Here is a 15,679-nt window from a genome sequence, read left to right as displayed (position 1 = left end):
TTGGGTGAGTAGAGTAGTTTAAATTGGACACCCCTGGTCACAAGTTTGCTATTTTCCTGCATTTGGAGCAACTGCACAAGAAGCACTCTGGAAAAACTAACACAGATATGAAGGACAATGCTCATAATTGGTTATAAAAATAGACTCCAATCACACAAGAGCCTACAAAATTTGCTAGATAGCAATACTGTACTCACTTTATTTGCAATGCTTAAGCATACCTTATACAAGACTTTTGTGCTTATAAATAAGGTACATTATCTGAACTTACCACTCACATGCTTAGTTTACTATTCCCATTTGCAATGGATTTTTAGCTTAGTTATTTTTGCTTTATCCTGTGTACAGTATTTTCCAAGAACTGATTTGTGATCTTTGGAATATGAAAAAACAGCTCTTTAGTGGTTTTTTTGTTTGTTTTGAAAAACATGTTATATTCTTTGTCGTCAAATTTAGCTTTCACTGGAAGAGAAAAGATCTATCAATGAAGGAGAGAGGGGACCCAATCCCTACAATACCTACCTAGTGCTCCATGCACACTCCCTTATTTTCCTCAAATGACACACACATTCATTTTTGCTGCATCTGCTGCACAACCCGGTTCAGTTCCTTTTTTGCCAGTACAGAGGAGGACAGAGTACACTGCAACAAGACGGTGCCTATGACTTTGGAGCCTGATCATGCATTCCTCTGAGTCAACAGCAGAATTCCCACTGACCTGGATGAGGCAAAACTGGGCCTTTACAGAGTTCTCACTGCTCCAACACTAAACCGGGAACATATTGTTATCAGGAGAATATCGCTCACAGCCTTTTACAAATGTGTGAATAACTCTTCCCCAAGACTGGTGAGGAACCCAAGAATAGCATGAAGCAGCTTAAACTCAGGCAAACTTTTGCAGACCCCTAAATCAGAGAGCTTTGTTACTAGCAATGGCTTTATCTCAATTTATCTCAATCCAGATGAGTTCACCATGCTTGCTACCTTCCCAGCCACTCCCAACTAAAACCAACTGGCTGAAACTAAACAGACATATAGGAAATTATGTAAAATAAAACCACCTTTAAAATTTCGTACAAGCAAACACCTATTGTATTTAACTGAGAGTTTGCATCTGCAAATCCTTCCATCAGATCTATAGGGAAATGCTAAAGAAATCTCATATGAAAATCCTCCTGAGGAAATACAAGAAGTAGCTGTAGACACTAAAACTAAACCTCCTTGTCAGTCCCAGGACTCAGCCTCAGATGGTGGACAAAGAGAGCAGGAGGCAGGGCTGGGCTGCCTTACACATGACCCTGCATCTCACTGATCATTCAGGACGTGGGAAGAAAAGGAGGAACATTTGGGCATATGCCTGAAGTTACTAACCTGGCGCTTGAGCCATCCCACTCTCCTCCATGACTTTGGAAGAAGCTGCCAAAGTTGCTTGTTGTGAACCAGATTTCTTCAGTATCCTGTAGGCCAAGTGTGCCTCGAGCTGGCCAGCTGAACCTCCAACTAGGCAAGACCTGGAGCTTGAACCCTGCAAAGCCCAGCTGCAGCCCCAGCCTGCAGGGCTCAGGGTCCCTGGGAAGCTAACAGAGGGACTAATTCTCAGCAACTCGCAAGGTCAGCCTCCGAAGAAGTGGGAGCCTCACTTCTGAACAAGCCCTCTCCCAGCCCGTTTCCACACGGGCCTTAAAATAACAAAAACAAACAACTTAAATCAAAACAGCTGAAAACCATTTTCTCCCTTCCTAAGTTCAGGGCTACGTGTTTCTCCCATGGCAGCCAGTGGATTATTGCAGTGATACTTAACTCCGCTGGCAATTGCAGCCCCCAGCACTCTGGTTTAGGTGTTAGTGACAACATTGACTGCGGCAGGAGAAACACTAAACCCTGCACCTAGGTACCAAGCAGGTGGCAAGATTTTAAATTTACCTTCATGGGGCCTATAAGCCCCAAATTTTGCTTGCTTTACTCACACTGAAATTCTGGGGATTCAGTGAAACTACTCGTGCAAGTAGAGCAAGAAGGATTCATGTCCAGCCTCAGAAATGCTCCAACCATTGGGCACAAAGAGTCAGTCTGGAATATGTGCCAAAGATGTTGGTTAGCACGTGGAAATGTTGTATCATTAGCTTGATGAGAAAGGGGCTCTCAGTAGTGCCAGTGCTTTGAAATTTCAGCGGACAAGAAAAAAAAGAAAGCCATAATGCAGAAATAGAAGTTATTTGGAGGTAGAATTAATTGGCAAAATTAACATATAGCCTGTCATTTCTCCTTTTAAATTTGCAGAATGAGAAGGCAGTCAAAAGCATTTCCCTTTCTTGGTATAATAAATTTTATGTTTTGATTTTGCTATTTGAGGACTGAGAAACAGAAATGAGAAAAAAAAATTTCTTTCAAGAACAAACTTACTTTTTCATTTCCCCTTTCAAAAACCTGTTCTACCTTACAAAATTCAGCAAAGACTGCAAATCACCATGCAACAGCCTCAGCAAACTAGAACATTTGTTCAAAGTTTGCTGGTCAGAGCTAAAACTCAAGCATTGCACTTGCAGAATATCTCCAGGATCATTTCCCTTCTCCAACATCTAGACTGTTCAAAGAGCCAAGAGAGTCAAATATAACTAAAAGACAACAATAGATATCAAGATCTGAGCTTTGGTAACTATTTTTTCAGAAGGATAAAGCTCCTCAGCCTATTGTAAAACTCTCAAAAGGATCCTGATTTAAAAACATTATGAAGTTCCTTCCATTAGCCACTTATTAGACTGTTAGTCATTGCTTACTTTGAGCAGGCTAATTAGTTACATCAAAGGCACTACAATAAATTCCCAGGAGGGTTTTGGGAGGATATATTTCTCAACCATCTAATAGCACATTTATGCCTATCTGTGGGTAACTGCCTCATTTCACTCAGACACTGGGGGACATATTCTGTGCTGTCACTTTCTACCAAGCCAGGAGCAAGACCAGGCCTTAAAGCTGTTTGAAGCCCGATATAAATTTGATTAACCATGCTTAAAAGCCACAAAAGAGTGAAAGAGGCACTATAAACCCTTTGGTGCACCATCTCTTTTTGCAGCATCTACAGCACAGACACCTTAGCCTCAAGAGAATAAAAAAAATGGTTATTTATTGTATTGCATATGAACGGAATTATATTTCTTCCCTTTTTCCTTGGATGGGTTCAAACAGCTAAATGGAATCATTAGAAAATCACAAAGTGGTTTGCAACAACCCAGGCAACCCTTCAGTTTAGATTGCAGATATCACCTATTTAGTTGGGAAATTTACTTATTACTGTGTCCTTTTGCACAGTTGCAGTAAGACTTTTCTTTCTATTAAATCCCTGCACTTCTGGTCTCCAAAAAATACCAGCTGTTTAAAAATATGTCATGGGTTACTCTGCCCTGATTTACAGTGGCTGCAATCTCCAGACAATGATTTCATCAAAGTTTTCTACGGGCAAAATTTGAATGTCATGTGCAGATGTGTATGTACTTCTACATACAAAATTGTGGTCACCCTCAAATTCAGCTCCACCTTACATTCCATAAAATTCAACCGATTGCCAATACGTGATACATGATGTCAGCAAATAAGTTCCACACAGGCAGGCAGGATGAATGTAGAAATGAGATTTTTCATAATACTTATCAGTAGTCTAAATAATCAGAAGAGTGATGCAAAACAGTTGTAAGGTTTACAGCAAAAGATGTTTTCAAACAAAGAAAAATTCTTGAGCCCTGTACCCCAAGCAATTTGATGCTTTGAATTATCTTCTAGACATTAGTGCACTAGTTTAGAACATCAGAGCTACTAATCCACAGATTTTGCAAAATATTCATTTTATCAACACTGCTTCTCTAGCAGGAATATCTTCTGAAGGCCCCAAACCTGGCCTGTTTACCTCTAAAGTTAAAGCTCAGGAGCTTTCTTCCCTGCTTGGAGACACTGCTTACAAAAACTCTCCTTAATCTTTAAGGTCTTGACCTTCCCAAAGACCAATCTGTTTATTCTCCCCTCTATCCATTTTCTTCTCAGTTTTCTCCACTAAAGAGGATGTATAAGCATGTCCCTCTGGCAGAGCTGCACGCTGCCATGCTCTCATAGTTCCTGCCTCCACATTCCAGTCACTAAAAATACTGCTAACAGCCACAGCAAGCAGCCTGGACCCCAGAATGGGTGCATGCAAGTGGGAAGGAGGGATGGAGATTGGAGAGCCTGGAATGAAAGGACAAAGCAAATTCTTCATATCATGTCCCCTCCCCTCACCTAGGGGATGGAATCCTCTCAAAAGCTTTGGATCCTTGGATGGGGGGAGTTGGAGAGTTAAGACAGCTGATGACCACTCAGTGGCTTACTTGTCAGTGCCTCTCTCCTCCCTTATCATTTCCACTGCACACTTCTGGCCAGGCTTTCCAGCCTCTGGTAGAAAAGGCAAGAAAGCCGAGACACACCAGCTTTTTCCTGCTTCTCAACACAGCCCCACAGGGGGAGGAACTGAATGCCAACCAGATCACTTTATGGATTAAAACAAGGTGATGGTTAATGTTTTTTGTTGAGTTTCAGGGATGAGCAAAACTCGTTTTGAGACTTCACTTTTTCCAATTTTTTATGTATTTGTCTTTCTAACCTTAATGCTGGATAACAGATTTTTAAAGACAGTGGAATATTGGCCTCAAGGATTTACTGATTAACTACATACATGTACTTAGGTGCTTATAACTGCCTTAAGTAATATTGCATATTTCCATTTATCAAAATGCAATGGGCACCTGAGAATATAAAGACAGCCAACTCAGAAAACCAATCCTATGTTCACAAAGAAAATGGCAGAACAATTTAAAATAGCACTCTCCTTCTACCACACTGGCCATGCAAGCTCAAAAGAGACATTCTTAAACTGTTAATCAGGTTTTGCTGGCTTAATCTATACACAGTCTGGAAGAAGGAGATTTCAACATTTCCTTAATATTTTTTCTCATTTGTATTCTTGTATTTTTTTCATTCTACATTCTCAGGCAACATCCATTTCCAAGAAAAATAAAGTTTCATCCCTCAAAAACATAAAATAAGCATGATTTGTACGGTAGGAAGGCTGGGGAAGGGAAAGGGAATCACCTGCAAAGTTCATTTGGCTATAGGCAAAGCAAAACAGAAAAAAAAATCCCCATGCAATTCCATGACTTCTGTGTGCTGTAGAGGAATGCATAACTGTAGGTCTTCTTCACTCACCAAATGCATAAAATACTGATAACTGATTTCATAAAAGAAAAACTATTTTTATGCAGCAAATAAGCACAGTGTAATTGAAGGACTCAAGGTCCATTTGATTTCTATTCAGAAACATCCACTTAGATTTGAAGGCTAAATGTGTTGAGGAGTTAGCCCAAAGCTGCCCTACAAATCACCCTGCATATTAAATGTTCCAGTTCTGAAAAAACAGAGCTTGTCTCCCATTTCTATTACGTCAAATGCTTGTCCACAGCTTGCACAACTTGCCCACAAATACATAACTGTTGACTAATAACTATTTAACATGTCCCTCTGAAGGCAAGGGAAAAAAAAAAAAACACCAAAAACAAAAAAACAAACAAAACAAAACACACAACATAAAACCAGAAGAAAACCAGTAAATCAGCCTTTAAGGGCTCATTGCCCTGAATTCTGGAGGTCTACCCCATCCAGACCCCTGCTCCTCTTCCAGCAGCAGAGAAATCTCATCCAAAACACTGTACTTCACCCTCTTCATAACAGCTACTATAAGTGCTGAATCATGGCTTTTCATAATCATCCCAAATTATTGAATAAGTACGCCTGATTTACCAGCATTTCATCAGGTTGCTAAATAGTCAAAGAAGCTTTTTCTCCAAATAGTAGCTATGTTCCTTCTTCCCCCATGCACCCTCTTGCTGGCATCAACAAGAATTCATTTTTTTTCCTTTATAAACAATAGCCTTTTGGAACTTCAACACAGATACCTCCTGCATCATGCTGTCAAATTCACCAAATTAAGGATAATACTTTATGCTAATCTCATTGTTCATATCAGTTTTACCACAAGTCTTGTAAACATGAAAACTAGAAGACAGCTTCTAGTCCAGATACCTCCAGGTACTTCTACAGTTATTCATTACTATGTTGTCAACTGTGCCACAATCATTTGTTTTATTAATACATCCTCCTTGCAGAGGATATCAGATTTAGCACATTTGTCCTATAAAATTAAATTAACCATTTCAGATGCACCAGAGTTGTAACATCAAAACCAGCTAGCTTTAAAGAAGGAATTCCCATTAGAAATCACAGTTTTTTCATGGCAAAAAGACTGACAGTCCATAGCCTTCTCACAGCAGAATACATATTGGGCTTGCATGTTGCAACTCCTTTTTAAAGACTAGAAAAAAATCTCCCAGAGCAGTAAGGTTACCACTGTCAGCTGCACTGAACTACATACTTCCCTCTCTTTTGGGTCTTATCTTCAAAAATCATGGAAACAAAGATGTAAACTTGGACATTAAAGAGTGCTAACATCAAAGTATATGCACTACTTTTGATATTAACCAAAGCCTTGAACCAGCAATCTAACTGGCACAAATCAGGGGTGTCTATGTAATTTCAGAAACAGCTGAACAGATCTCTGTGCCGTGGCCTGCATTTGCTCACCGACTTTTCAAAGCACAGTATTCCTGTATGTTTTTACAACTACCTGCCAATCAAGAAAGCAGCAGGAATCCAAATTCACTTCTTGGCATTTTCACCACTTACCTGTCCACATTTCTTAACACATGAAGTTTCTATTTCTTTTTTCTTCTTCAATACATTTTAAAAAATGTAACATTTCCATCCAGAGCAACTTCTGGCCACTGGATCAAATCATGGCCTATAAAAAATCCCTGCCCTTTGGTTTACATAAAAGTAAATGTATATCACAATTCAGATTAAAATATATATATATATATATACAAACACATAAATAAATTATGTAAATAGATGTCAATAATAGATAAATACTTGTTTATTATCCCACATGTATTCCCCCATCCTCCCCCCCATTCCATCTATTATCATATGTATCACTCTTATGGTCTGCATATCCCAAGAGAGAATTCAAATTCTCTCATCAAAGAATTTAAGTGAAAAATGATGTTTATGATCTCCTAACATTCACTATTTCCCACAAAAATCTGGGTTTTCATCAGCAGAAATACACACTCCCACTTGTTGATGACCATTCCAACACCATCTTCATAACTTGCATTCAAATGAGGCTGTGCCAGAGCTTAAGGACAGGACCTTACGAAAGGCCAGTGACCACTGAACTAAGCAGGCAACCTACAGAAAAGGCAGTGCAAAAAGTGCATATAGAGAGCTGGACAACACTTTGAATGTTAACTTTCCCTTGTGCTTTAACTTACCAGCTTTGTTCACACTTAAGTCTACACAAGACTCTCAGAATATGTTAACTCATAAAACGCCATAAAACTTTAGCTGGGGCAACACACCATGGCTTGAACATATAGCATATATGAACATACATATGAACATACAGCATATGCATCTCCAGTTACAAGTATAAACTTTAAGATAAATGAAAATAAGAGAGGAAAGAAAAAGTTCAAGTTTGGATTTCTAGGATTTTTGGTGCCCTATTAATGTTTTATGCTAACAGGACAAAACCCAGGATGCTAGGATGCATGCTGTGATGCAAGATAATGTATTACATAACTCAGAGGGATGGCTCTCTCCCCATAATACAACATTCTTTTTGCTTCATTGCTGAAGGAAACAAGACTGAATAATATTAAGGGAAGGCAGAAAGGAGTTTGGTATCTATTCTACATATCTTTGAAACTCACTGATTGGATTAAACCATTTTTGTCTGAGGCAAGAATTTCTATACAAGATTTCTACCAAGAAAAAGAAAGCGTCTGGGTGGAAGAGATATTGCATTACCAACCCTCTAACATCAAGTTTGCAGAGTAATTTTTCTACATCATACAGAAAGCATTAAGGAGCAAGGTATAACAAGCATTCCAGAAAAAAAAAAAAAAAACAAAACCAAAAAAAACAAAAAACAACTTTGATCAGAGCCAGCATCTTACCAGGCACCAGAGAATCAAGACAGAAAGCCATGCCCTGGAGGCAATTCCCAGGAATGTCCATTTCTACTCCAACCAGCTTTGCATTTTGAGCAGACCTGCTGATTAGGGATGTGATCTAAAGCAAGTTTCTAGGACAAATCTTATAAAAAATCAGCACCAGAATGCAACAAAATCACATGAGGTTCTGTAGGCTTTAGCAGTATAGGATGATTCAAACATCCACAGTACTTGCAAGTTAATAAGTACTCTCTTGAGGACAAAGCATTTGCTTTCCACAATCCCCCTCAACCACTGAGGGATAGAATTCCCAGGAATACTTTCATTTACCCAGCAGGTTATTAACCACCCAAGAAACTCTATGCAGGCGTGAAGATGGAGACCGACTATAGAGCCTGTTTTGCCAGACTGACCATAAATTTCATCACAAACTAAAGAACTATACATGCACAGCCTTGATGAAGAACAGCAAATAAAAGTGTGGCCCAAGAGTGATTATTGTCATCTTCACAGACCAGGAGAATGGCTGCAGAAATACCAGACTTTTATATCAGAAGCTGGGTTCACTGGCAAAAGGGCTTTCTTCTCAACAAGACCTCTCTTCACTTCAGCAGAAGCAGGAAAAAATGGAGGGAGTGGAGTTCCCAAAGGAAGCTGGGAACAAATTGCACCTTAAACCAATAAAATACCCATGGTCCATCAAGTTGTCTCAGTACTGAGAAGTCAGTAATTAAAATTTTAATGGCATGCAAGCAAGTTTCTAAATCATTAGGCAACAGAACAGTGTCAACAATATCGCTGAACAGAGGGATAGAGAAAAATCAACCACCACTTCTTAATCACTTAGGAGTCTGTCCTGCAGCTATTCATCTGCGGACCACAGAAGTCCTTTATACCACTGGAACCACCTGCTTTGTAGCACTAGATCATTAATTTATCTTCCCTCATCTCAAGTTGTAATGTTTTACCTGTAAAGACTTGAGAGTGGGTATTCATTTTTGCCACAAGTGCAAAACAAAATTATCATGAACTGTTTATGAAGCATTACACATCTCTGCACACAGAGAACTGCTGCAACACGAACACCACAAGGAAAAGAAGCCAACAAAGTAACATGCCATTTTTCTCTGCAAGACGCCAGCTTCATCCAGCACCACCCACGGGGTGGAAAGTGTGTGTTTCATAAACTGTTTGTCAATACCTGGTTCTCATCCTGGAGTTCAAGGTATGGCCCCTCTGCTCCATGTACTGGCTTCATTGAAGCCCAGCTCTGCAGACAGATTATTAATTTCCTCCTGGACTTTCTCTGGCACTCATTGCAATATCCAAGTGCTTCATTAGTAGTATGAAAATGTTTTTTACAACAGTTCTCACAAGGTGAAGAGATGGTCTTGTCCACTACCAACAAAAACTGTGCACTTAATGTCCCTAGCTATACATGCATAGTCTAGAGAGCCTGAGAACCCATTCTCAGAGAACAGATTTTCAGAGTATTTAGTATCAAATCTACTTTACACAGTTTGTGTTTTCAAGCAATATTTATAACTGTGCTTGTTAGCAAGTACACATGCTTGCCATTCTAAAAACCAGATGCAAGTCAGATACCAAGAAACAAAAACAAAAATCTTCTATATGGGTGATGTTGAGTTGCTCCAAGTAGTAAGAGCTCTAGGTTCAAGGTAATTAATGACACTGGAAAAAATTCCTACATATTTGCACTTTTGTGTTTAAAGTATATGAAAAGGTGGGAGTTGTGACTGAAGAATTCCTCATTTCAGGGCCATTCATAAAAAGCTGCTCTCTTGGCAGGGTATTTTATTATCTAAATATGAGTTCAGTCTGTAACACCTTCTATGGTAGCAGAAAGATATTTTGTCTTCTGCATTATGTATTTTGATGAAATACAGAAATTTTTATCACCAAGACCTCCACCTCGCTGTCAATGATGCAAAAGTTGGCCAAGGGGGTAACAAATTATTATAAAAGAAGAAAGTGGGGGAGAGATAGAGAAATATTACAGCTGCATGTCTGTTTCTTCAGGTCAACACACAAGAAAGGGATGAATGCACGTGATCATGTCATTAAAGACTGCACTATAATGGGCAGGCACAGAGAATTCTATGTTGGCTTTCCTGATTTTGTGATACAAATAATATTCCTTTATTTAATGACTTGCATGTAGCTTCATAGTATTAAAAAAAAAAAAGCAACAAAGGAAAAAGCAAAATGGGAAGATGAATATGGTAGCTATAAGAAATAGGTGATTTAATTCAACCCACTGACCCTTTGAAAGCAAACAAAACACCTTGTAGCCTCAGTAAATTATCATTTCCCAAGACATTCAGGGCGGAAGATGACAGACAGCATATCAAGGGTTCACAGGAAGTTGATGATAAGAGGAAATTTTGTATGTTGAATCCCACCCTAGGTTTTAAAGAGGAAATTTGCTTTAGTGAAAACAAACTTGATGCTTGTTCCACTAAAATGTGTATTTTCTGTTTCATCTTTCCCCTTGTAATTTTGAAAATGCTTCATCTTCTCCACTACTATCTCCTCCTCCCAGATTTAATTGCTATTCCAACATGCACACCACAGACCTCTCATCTCAGACCCATTTTCTTTAGCAAGTATCTGTTAGCCATGAAATCTAAGCTCTTTGTCCTATTCCTTGTGGGAAGAATCTCCTTGCTCAGTTGTTCATCTCTTCTCTGTCAATATGTCTTTTTCTTAATCTTCAGTCATGCATGCCAGTCATTATGCCCCATTTCTGATGATTCCCTGTCTCTCCTTCTAGGTTCTCTGGCCAATCTCAGTAGACTGAGCTTGGGCTCCTTTCTTCAGCGTTTTTTTATGGGATCTTTTCTCTCTTAGTCCTTTTCTCCCTTCTGACAGGGCTCCCACTCTCCAACCCACACTCAACTAAATAGAAACCTTCCCCCATCATTCTCAGCATCAAACCCTGGAAAAGCACAGGAAAACTGGTGGAGGTGCCCTTCACATGATATTCAGAACAGCAGATCCTGTATGATCATCTTCATTTTCCTCTCACTGTTCCCTTTATATTTTTAGCATCACCTTTTCTTTGATGCAGCTGGCTCATAATAGTGATAGCTGAAAAACATCCTAAAGTCCACTTGCATGCTTAACATGAGGAAGAAAGATAAACCTGAGGAAAAATTATCTCTGCAACTCTCACATGTATGGAAGTTGAGAAATGCCACTTCATAGAACAAGAGTCATAAAGTAGGATCCATTTCACCTAACTCTGATGTACTCTTGTTGTCTAGGCTCCTTTTATTGTTGGCTGAGAAATGATGCCTCCAGACTATGATTCAGCCTATCTCAAAATGGAGGGACTCATCCTTTGAATGTACTGATCACTGACTACAGATCACTCAGTTAGACATTTACCTTTCAGAAAGATAAGGGTTGACAAGATAGATCTACTATTCAACTTTTAGAAATATGGGGAATGCAAACTGTTTTTTCACAGTTTTCTACAGAAGGTACTATTTTGCCATCCAGTGATAATAAGAATAATAATAATATCTGCCTCCAATATTGAATTTACTTCTGCAACTGTTTGGTCTGATTTAATCTTTAAATAACATTGGTAGTCAAACTGAAGCTAACAAATTTCATTCTCTATTTCATTACAACAACCCAATACTGCAGAGGAACTTGAAGAGCAGTGAATAATTCTCGCTTTCAGATGACTCATCTAGTCTTTACTGGAAAAACTTAAGTCCCAGTGATAGATGCAGTTTCTTAGGATAGACCTGATCACCTTCTCTCACTGCTTAGGTAAGGCCAGGCCGGCCAAACAGCACCAAAACTGGAACATTACCACTGAAACAGCAACCAAACAATATGACTCATCTTGATTGGTGGTTTTCGTCAAATATACAGTCCACCATTTTGTAATAATGGTAAGGCAACCCAGCCAAAACAATACAGCCATATTCCTCTAAAGCCTACAGAAGCACATCAAGCACTTTCAGCTTTATATTCTGTAAGACTACAATAGGTGCTTTATGAGATAGATAGATAGATAGATAGATAGATAGATAGATAGATAGATAGATAGATAGATAGATAGATAGATAGATAGATAGATAGATAGATGGACCCATTCCAAAATAGGTTCCCTGGGTCAGATGCCACACTTCAGAGATATCTCACTATAGACATCTGACTGCCTGAGCTACAACGATATTGAGTGTTGGTAAGACCATTTACATCAGTGAATCATTTAGTAATGTTCATTTTCAAAACTATACAGACTTCATCATCACTAACCAATTTCAGTCACAATTTACTGATCTATAATGCATTCAGCAACTGAATTTCCAAAACATGTATGTCCTAGTGAACAACTGGCACTAGTCTGTGCCTACATAGAAGACTGGAGATGCAAGGGACCTGGATTCCCACAAATGTTGTGCAGCTGGTACTTCTGTGACTTTTGTCTCTCTGTCTGTATCTGTTTTGGCTCTTTAGACTGTAAATTCTCCACAGCAGGAACTGTCTGTTATCAGACATATATCCACAAATGAGCAAAGTGAGGCATCTCAGAGTGGGTCCTTCAAAAGCACCACAAAAATGTTTTGTTTTTTCAGGCTACGCAATTGGAGTTTTTCAGAGAACTACCAGAGAGCCCATATTTAAAAATCATTTACCCAAAAAATATATGTTTTTTTACCATTGCAAAAAAACTGGTGTACTGTTCATTCAGTGTAAAACATGGCATGGTCTCAGTCATGTTGGAAGTACAAAGGAAGTAAAAGCAATTTTCCCATGTCTAACTGGCATCACTAATGTTTTACAAAGTAGCTTCTTGAGTGCAACACTCAGAATATTCACCCTTCCCTTTGAATTTTCATTTGAATGTGCCTTTCTTCACCGCTGCAGAGGTAGCTTGCCCGGACAAAAAAAGATTGAGAACTTTCAAGTATTTCCCTCTACCTCCTTCACTGTTACTTCCAGTAAAAATTTTGGGAAATATCACTTGAGTTGGAAGGAGCTGTCTGGTATCATTGTTCTGAACAAATGGAAAAGAAAAAGCACATGTACCCTATCTTGCTGAGAAGACCTGTTAAAAAAAAAAAAGTCCAGAATCCAGCGAAGATTGATGAACTGTACAGGACAGTTAATTGTCACTGTTCCCAGATGAGTTATTAAAGCTGCGGAGTAATTAAATCACATCTCGTCTTTCTTCTTACACAGCCAGGACAATCTCCATGTTGGAGAAATGAGGGTAGAAATAAGAGGAAAAAAAACTACAGATTGTTTTATTTGCAAAGCTTAAGACAACTTTGAAGCAGCCCCCACTGGGATACAAAATCATCCAAGAATTGTTATAAGTGTGGGTGTTTGTAAATAAGGCTAAGGGTAGCCTTAGAAGTTCAAGAAAAATTCTCAAGTATTTGTGCTTAGCTGGTATACATTAAGATTTTATCTTTTGAATTTTAACTTGCATTGTCAAAATGCTTGATTTCCAATTTGGGAGAGGCTATATTTACCATTGAGGGATAATGAGTTTAAAACATCGTTACCATCGCTTAACAGCTAACCAAACTGGAGAGAAAATCAACCACAGAAGAAAACCGGAGCAAGGGAATTGTTAGCAAAAAATAGTTCTGCCTTACAGCTCTACAAAGAGATCAGAGAACAGTTCTTTACTCAAACCAGATTTTAGATGCTTCCTTCCGTGCACAGTACATATGGCTTGCATCTATTTTTTCTTTAAAACAGACCTACATTTCTTCCTGTTAGTAAACATATCAAGGCTTTTAGGAGAACTAATAACAGCAAAACTTTTCTTACTTTTAATGTAGATTGAATATGGTGAACATTTCTAAACATTGAGCATTTCTAAATAGGAAATAATTTCTCTGACCATATGCATAAGCTGAATGGCTTTGTAAGAGCTAACAGGTAAAAATACTACTTTACATAAATATTCATTCATTTTTTACACAGCTAGCATTTGAGGAGCTCTGTGTCTAGTACAAAAGTACTTAAACAAAACTGAATTTAACTTGACAAGAACCTGCATTGCCTCTTCCCCTCCAAGCTCACTTTCCCACCTTTCTCCTTATTCCACTTTTTTCTTTTATACACCACCCCTTTCATACTTGCCTTTTTTCTTTAACAAAAAGTCACTGCTGAGTAAAATATAAACGCCAGCACAGGAACAGATAATTCCTTCCCACTGCCCTATCAACCCTTCCTCTGCCATCCTGAAGGCAATATAGTCACTCGGAAAGAAAAGTTGATAGCAAATTTAAGCAAAGCTAACAGCTGAAATATTGCAGGTTTTCCTGCTTCAAGCTTCCAACATAACAGAGCATTGTCCACCCACTCGCTCCAGCAACTGGCCCCAATGTATTTAATTTCCCTCCCAACTTTCTCAGTTTGGTATCAAATACAGGAAAGAGTTGGACTGTAGATGTAAGGGATTGCAAGTCCAGACTGCTAGTAATGCTATTTGCCCATTTTGCACCCAGAGGGTGGTAAAAAAAAAGCAAGGAATTCACATGCCATGCAAAAAACTGATTCAGCAGCTACATCTTGTTAATATTAACGATAAACCCAGCTGGCAAAAACCCAACAGCAAATGAGAGCATAACTGAGATGTAGAGAGGTAACAGGATCTGGGGGCAGCTTATGCAAATATAGGCAAAAAAAAGCTCTTTGCTTTATGAAAACAGAGCACTAAGGGTGGGGTGATGCACAGCAAAGAGGAAATCCTAGCTTAATCCCATGGGCTACTCAGCTCTGGATGTGGCACTAACCTCCAGCAGCAGTACAAGTCTGCAGTGGAAGACAAAAATGGTAGTGGGGAAGACAAGTCTATGAAAGAGATGTTTAAATGCTCTATAAATTAACTTCAAAAACTATAGACATAACAGAAAAATATGCCACAGTGATGGCATCCAGCATTATCTTGGTGACAACTGTACAGTGCAACGAGCTTGGAAACGGCCAAAACAACTACATGCCAGTAATTTTGAACAAAAAGAACTGATGTATCCACCCAGCTCTGACAGACTAGTTATTTGATATTAATTGGGTTCTGCTAACAGCATGGCAAGAAGAGACTGTACTGTGGGGCTACAGACAGCAGTCATTTATCTAATCTTAACATTTGAACAGATCTTCGTTATCACAGCTTGGCATCAATACTGTACTCTGGAAAGTACCGTACCCTGAGAGCCTCCCACTCTGGTATTTCCACAGTTGCTGCTATGCCAATCACAATGACTTTCTCTGAAGCATCCCACTTTTCCCAGTAAAAGGCACAGACTAAACAATGACAAGCCAGAAGCTCTCTCATTAACAGCCTTTTTCATCCGTCCATCCATCCATCCATCCATCCATCCATCCATCCATCCATCCATCCATCCATCCCCCCAAATTAACAGCATGGAGTGCATTATTTCAACCTTTGTCCATACCTTCTCTTTCATGGTCAAACTGCCCAGACATCACTGCACACAAAAGCATCACAACAGTATCCTTTTTTTCCACGGGTACCATGCATCTCTTGACAGAAACACCAAAAAAACAAGGTTTCTTTC

General features: G+C 39.0%; 1 protein-coding gene across 5 annotated transcripts in view; it reads right to left on the bottom strand.

The window, feature by feature from the left end:
• Positions 1-15,679, bottom strand: part of GLI3 (GLI family zinc finger 3) — a 203,898-nt gene that overhangs the window by 142,811 nt on the left and 45,408 nt on the right. Inside the window, exon 1 of one of the 5 annotated variants that reach the window (XM_079301525.1) lies at positions 1,372-1,658. The exons of the other annotated variants lie outside the window; for them this stretch is intronic. Within the exon in view, the coding sequence (XP_079157651.1) occupies positions 1,372-1,402 (31 nt within the window). The 5' untranslated portion in view covers positions 1,403-1,658. Of the gene's footprint in view, positions 1-1,371; positions 1,659-15,679 lie in introns of those variants that run through there. 5 annotated transcript variants of the gene reach the window in all.

The sequence above is a fragment of the Erithacus rubecula genome, assembly GCF_903797595.1.
Source record: "Erithacus rubecula genome assembly, chromosome: 3".
Lineage (NCBI taxonomy): Eukaryota > Metazoa > Chordata > Aves > Passeriformes > Muscicapidae > Erithacus > Erithacus rubecula.
This window is presented reverse-complemented; position numbering and strand designations above follow the sequence as displayed.